The sequence below is a fragment of the Psammomys obesus genome, unplaced genomic scaffold (assembly GCF_907164565.1).
Source record: "Psammomys obesus unplaced genomic scaffold, mPsaObe1.curated_primary_1811, whole genome shotgun sequence".
NCBI classification, from domain to species: domain Eukaryota; kingdom Metazoa; phylum Chordata; class Mammalia; order Rodentia; family Muridae; genus Psammomys; species Psammomys obesus.
In genome coordinates, this window is record NW_026590704.1 from 606,558 (window position 1) to 612,459 (window position 5,902).

Consider the following 5,902-nt stretch of genomic DNA (forward strand, 5'->3'; position numbering starts at 1 on the left):
TCCACTGCTGGTGGGAATGTAAACTGGTACAACCACTCTGGAAATCAATCTGGCGCTTTCTCAGACAACTAGGAATAGCGCTTCCTCAAGATCCAGCCATACCACTCCTAGGCATATACCCAAAACAGGCGCAAGTACACAAAAAGGACATTTGCTCAACCTTGTTTGTAGCAGCTTTATTTGTAATAGCCAGAAGCTGGAAACAACCCAGATGCCCCTCAACTGAAGAATGGATGCAGAAACTGTGGTACATCTATACAATGGAGTATTACTCAGCAATGAAAAAGAAGGAAATCATGAAATTTGCAGGTAAATGTTGTGACCCTGAAAGGATCATCCTGAGTGAGTTGTCCCAGAAGCAAAAAGACACACATGGTATATACTCACTCATATAAACATACAACATAGAATAAACCCACTAAAATCTGTACATCTAAACAAACTAAGCAAAAGAGAGGACCCTAACTAGAATGTTCAATCCCCATCCTGAAAGTCAAAGAGGATGGACATCAGAAGAAAAAGAAAATAGGAAACAACCTCGGAACCTGCTACAGAGGGCCTCTGAAAGCCAGAAGAAAACAGGAAACAACCTTGAAACCTGCCACAGAGGGCCTCTGAAAGCTTCTGCAGTATAGACTGTCAAAGCAGATGCTGAGCCTGATGGACAACTGATGGGCAGAGTGAATGGAATTTTATGTAGGAAGTGGGAAATATTAAGAGCTGGAGGGGATGGGAACTCCACAAGGAGAGCAACAGAACAAGATAATTTGAACACAGGGAACTTCACAGAGACTTATACTCCAACCAAGGACTATTCGTGGAGATGACCTGGAACCCTTGCACAGGTGTAGCCCATGGCAGTTCAGTGTCCAAGTAGTTTCCATAGTAATGGGAAGAGGGACTGCCTCTGACATAATCTGATTGGCCTGCTCTTTGATCACCTCCCCCTGGGGGGGAGCAGCCTTACCAGGCCACAGTAGAGGACAATACAGCCACTTTTGATGAGAACTGATAGACTAAGATCAGAAAGGAGAGGAGAACCTCCCCTATCAGTGGACTTGGAGAGTGGCATGCATGCAGAAAGGGGAGGAAGGGTGGGATAGGTAGGGGAGGAGGGAGGGGCTTATGGGGGGATACAAAATGAATGAAGTGTAATTAATAAAAAATTACAAAAAAAATAGATACAAAATTTTTAACTTTTTCATTCACTTTATATATTTATCATAGCCATTTTCTTCCTCTCCTCCCTGTCCATCCTCCCTCTCTCCTCCCCCTATATTCATACCCTGCTCCTCAGAAAAGGGAACCTTCCACCAATAACTCACACCTGGACATAGTGTCAAATCAGGAGTGAGTGAATCCTCTTACACTGAGCCCTGGCAAGGAAGCACCAGGAGTTCTGAGTGATCAAAGTGCATGCACAAGAGTCCATGTCATTGACAGCAATTGATACACTTACTAGGAAATCCACATAAGGGCTATGAATTACTAATTTTTTTTCAATCTTTAAAAAAGGAAGCAAAAGGGGCATTTCATCTCTCTAAGAGTAAATGAATTTCCTAGGTGTCTTACTCCAAAATACTTACCTCTCTCTTTGCATGTTATCTTCTGATTTTCTCAGGGTGAGGTGGTAAGTTTATTTATCCAATAAACATATATTGTTTTACCAAGAAGTGTAATCTAGCCATGACATAAGGACATCTGCCACAATGAAAGACCTATAGTAATCATGGTATTCATAGATTAGGGCCCTTTTTACCAGTTTTGAACACTACATTGTAAAAAGAGTATAAATCAACAAAGAATTGAAATGAACTCGTATATTTGATATAAGATTCCCTCTGCTATTAAAAAAGAGGAATAGCCAATAACCCTGTATGTACCTCCAATGAAAAATAGGACAAAAGCCTTGATGCAAGGCCACAGAGTAGCTGATGTCTGTCGCAGATCTACGACAGACATTCCCAACATCAACTCCTTGAAACTCACAGGACTTGATCCTAAACTAAAACTGAAAACATGTTTAAAAAAAAACATAGTGCTCCTAGGGAAAGACTGATTCCTTCTATTACTATACAGCTCTGGATGAATGAGGTCTCATCTCACCTTTAGCCCTTTTTTCTAGCTCTGACTTCAGAACCACAGAAGACCTCTGAAAGGCTCTACCCTGCATGGTATCAAGGCAGATGTTGAGACTCATAGCCAAACTTTGGGCAAAGTACAGGGAATCTTATGAAAGAAGTGAGAGATAGTAAGACCTGGAGAGGACAGAAACTCCACAAGGACAGCCACAGATCCTAAAAGTCTGGAACAGGGGTCTTTTCTGAAGCTGATCTTCCAGCCAAGGACCACTCATGGAGATGGCCTGGAACCCCTGCACAGAGGTAGCCTATGGCAGTTCAGTATCCAAGTGGCCTCCATAGTAATGGGGATAGGACTGTCTCTGACATGAACTGATTGGCCTGCTCTTTGATCATTTCCCCTTGAGGGGAGAGCAGCCTTACCAGGCCACAGAAGAAGATAATTCAGCCACTACTGATGAGACCTGATAGTCTAGGGTCAGAGTGAAAGGGAGGAGGACTTCCCTTTTCAGTGGGGAGAGGGACAAGGGTGGGAAGATGGAGGGTGTGATTGGGAGAGGAGGAAGGAGGAAGGTACAGGGAGGATACAAAGTGAATAAACTGTGATTAATAAAAATAAAAATAATTAAAAAGAAGAACTAAAAAAGCGACCCTCTCAAGAAGGTTTTCTTTTTGCTCTCTCCCAGCTATATGTTCCACAGCCAATAATCTCTAACTGTGTCAGGTCCTAGACAGAGTGCTTCTATTTGCATTATCTTATACAGAGTTCTCAACCCTTCTGTAAGAGTGTTATTTAACCACTTTACAGTTGAAGACACTAGAAAGTAGTGTACGTATTTGAATCAATGGAGTGTCTACGGTTAGTAACACATGGATTATAATTCAAATGCTAAGCTTCTTGCTCAAAATCTATTGCTTTCCTCCAATGCCTTAACTACTTACTACCTCTAAACCTTACATAGGAAAGTTTTTTTTTTTCCAAAGATGGGATGTGTGGCAATTTCCTCTTATCAAACGAAATGGATATATTGAGAAGTTTGAGCCAATGATGGTTTCATAAGATAGTGACTTCTTGGACTAACCTTGAAACAAAAGTGCATTTTCAGAAGATTGAAACCTCTTTCACTTTACATGTTATGGCACTGGATCTGGCTAATTAAGGTGGTTGATCTCAATATTTCTGACATAGAATTTGGATAAAGTGCTGAACTGTTTTGCTGTCAATGTTAATCGACCATAGTATTCATCCTGTACACATCAGCACTGAAGCCATTGTAACCATCCATGTTCACATTCCCTTCTGCAGCCAGTTCTGAATAATCTGCCTGCCTTTGGACAGTTTGAAAAGACCCTGTGTCAGAAACACCCCACTGCTGCTCTATGAACATGGAAGCTGAGTAATAAAAGGTGAATGACTATGTACTCCTGTAAGAAATATCTCCCAACATGAGCCAGTTGGCTTTTTACAGGCATAAAATGGTGCTGGCCAACTGAGACTTGTGTTCATACCATTCTTGTTTCCTAAACTGACCTAAACCAGTGTGATCAAACTCAAGTGTTGTGTGGCAAAGGTATATAGTACATCAGTATATAATCATGTGTGCTCATTTTGTATTCGTGTGTGTGTGTGTGTGTGTGTGTGTGTGTGTGTGTAAGCATATAGGCAAGCAGATTGTAACAACTTTGAAAACTCATTTTTATGATTTAGCTCAAGGTTCTTTCAGAATGTTTATGGACTCACAGAAGAAGAGAATAGTTTCAGCTATTGACTTCTGGAAGCCCCCTCCTTCTCTAACAAGAAAAATGTTCTTATTTGTGTTGGTGGTGTGGGTGTTGGTGCTGTTGCTTTTATTCTCTTCCCCTGTAAGAGCAGGAGTCAATGAAACACAAATGACCTCCTCCTGATTTTACTCTGAGCACAAGCTGAGCACTGTGTTTACATATTACGTTTTACAATGGATGAAAGAGCATAACTTCCTAACACATGAACACTGCATGAAATTCAACACTCACTGGACTTCATGTCTTACTGGAGCATGGCCACGTGCATTCATCTAAAGCTTATTACAGCCTATTTTGGCCATACTGGGCCCCAGCTGTGTAGCTTTGATAGAAATTATGTGATCCACAAGCAAAAAATACTTAACAAAGTATTTTCCAACCCCTACTAGAAAACATTACAGATGTAGGAAGGTGGGATCTCTTTCTACTGAAGTGTGACGAGGATGTATGTGGTCCAAAAATACACATCTCTCATTGGGATGTTGAATGCTCAGCAGGCAATGTGCAATGTCACTCTCTGTTGTTTAGTGCTCTACTCAATAACCCTTATTCACATGTTTATATAGGATGTACAGGTTTAACCTATGTACAAAAAAGGGAAGATAGGATAAAGGGATAGAAAGAGGGAAAGACGATCAGAGATGTTAGGAGGAATCAAGTAAAAAATCCATGGCTTAGAAATTTATTCCAAGTATGTTGGGAAGCTAACTGAAGTTTATATGCAGGGGTTTTTCCTAACTTAATCTGATTTCAATTTTTAAAACCCACTATGAATATAATATGGCTAATAATTACAGAAAAGAAGATACTCTACATCAAGAGATATAAGGATTTCACTTCTGAAAAATGAAAGGAAATCGGATTTTGTGTGAATATATCTACATATACTTGATTTCATCCATGTGCAATATTGTGAAGAAAATTGTAAACATGTTACAAATTACATTAGAATTTAACTTATTAGAATAGAGAAAATGAAGAGGGTGTGGAAGATGAGCACAAGGAGGAGGAAAAGAAAAATGAGAAGTACTGATCAGTTATGACCAATAGTTTCCTTGCACCAAACTGGAAAGTTAGGGAAGCAAAGAACTGGAGAAAACAATTCAAATCAATGTCTTTATTAAGTGGCTAGTTAAACGTATATGCTTTCTGTCTATAAAAATTTAAATAAATTGGAATCATGAACTGGCTGTATCCATTGATAATTTCTGGCGCTTTCCCAGGTCACAGACAAATGAAAACCCTCAGTAACCCTAGTAACGCCAGCACCATCACTGGGTCATCCTCCTGCCCCAGGGAGGGACAGATCTTCCTCTTTGCACTCTTCTCCACTGTCTACCTCCTCACCCTCATGGGAAATGCTTCCATCATCTGTGCTGTGTGCTGGGATCAGAGACTCCACACCCCCATGTACCTCCTGCTGGCCAACTTCTCCTTCCTGGAGATCTGGTATGTCACCTCCACAGTCCCCAACATGTTGGCCAACTTCCTCTCTGACACCAAGGTCATCTCCTTCTCTGGGTGCTTCCTGCAGTTCTATTTCTTCTTCTCCTTGGGTTCTACGGAATGCTTTTTCCTGGCAGTCATGGCATTTGACCACTACCTTGCCATCTGCAGGCCTCTGCACTATCCTGCTCTCATGACTGGGCGCCTTTGCAACATCCTGGTGATCAGTTGCTGGGTGCTTGGATTCCTCTGGTTCCCTGTTCCCATCATCCTCATCTCCCAGATGTCCTTCTGTGGCTCCAGAATTATAGACCACTTCCTATGTGACCCAGGCCCTCTCTGTGTGTGAAGGTGTTTGTTAGAATATTATTCATGCACAAGAATGATTAAATTCTTTTATTTACAGCAACATGAGTAACATGGGAAAACACTGTGCAAAGTAAAATATGTCATTTAGGGGAAGTCATATACTGCATGTTCTCACTAATGTGTAGAAAGTTTTAAAAAATGAATAGGGTAATCATTACCAGAGACCAGGAAGTGGTTAGGGTTTGCAGAGGTGCAGTTGGATAACTATTCAACATCTGTGTTTG

At 41.0% G+C, this 5,902-nt stretch overlaps 1 protein-coding gene across 1 annotated transcript; it reads left to right on the plus strand.

Moving 5' to 3' along the window:
- The first annotated feature begins 5,097 nt into the window (after nucleotides 1-5,097).
- On the plus strand, nucleotides 5,098-5,658 carry LOC129677982 (olfactory receptor 11G2-like). The gene has a single exon (XM_055608667.1). It carries the CDS (start codon nucleotides 5,098-5,100, stop codon nucleotides 5,656-5,658), a length of 561 nt encoding a protein of 186 aa, XP_055464642.1.
- Nucleotides 5,659-5,902: the final 244 nt, after the last annotated feature.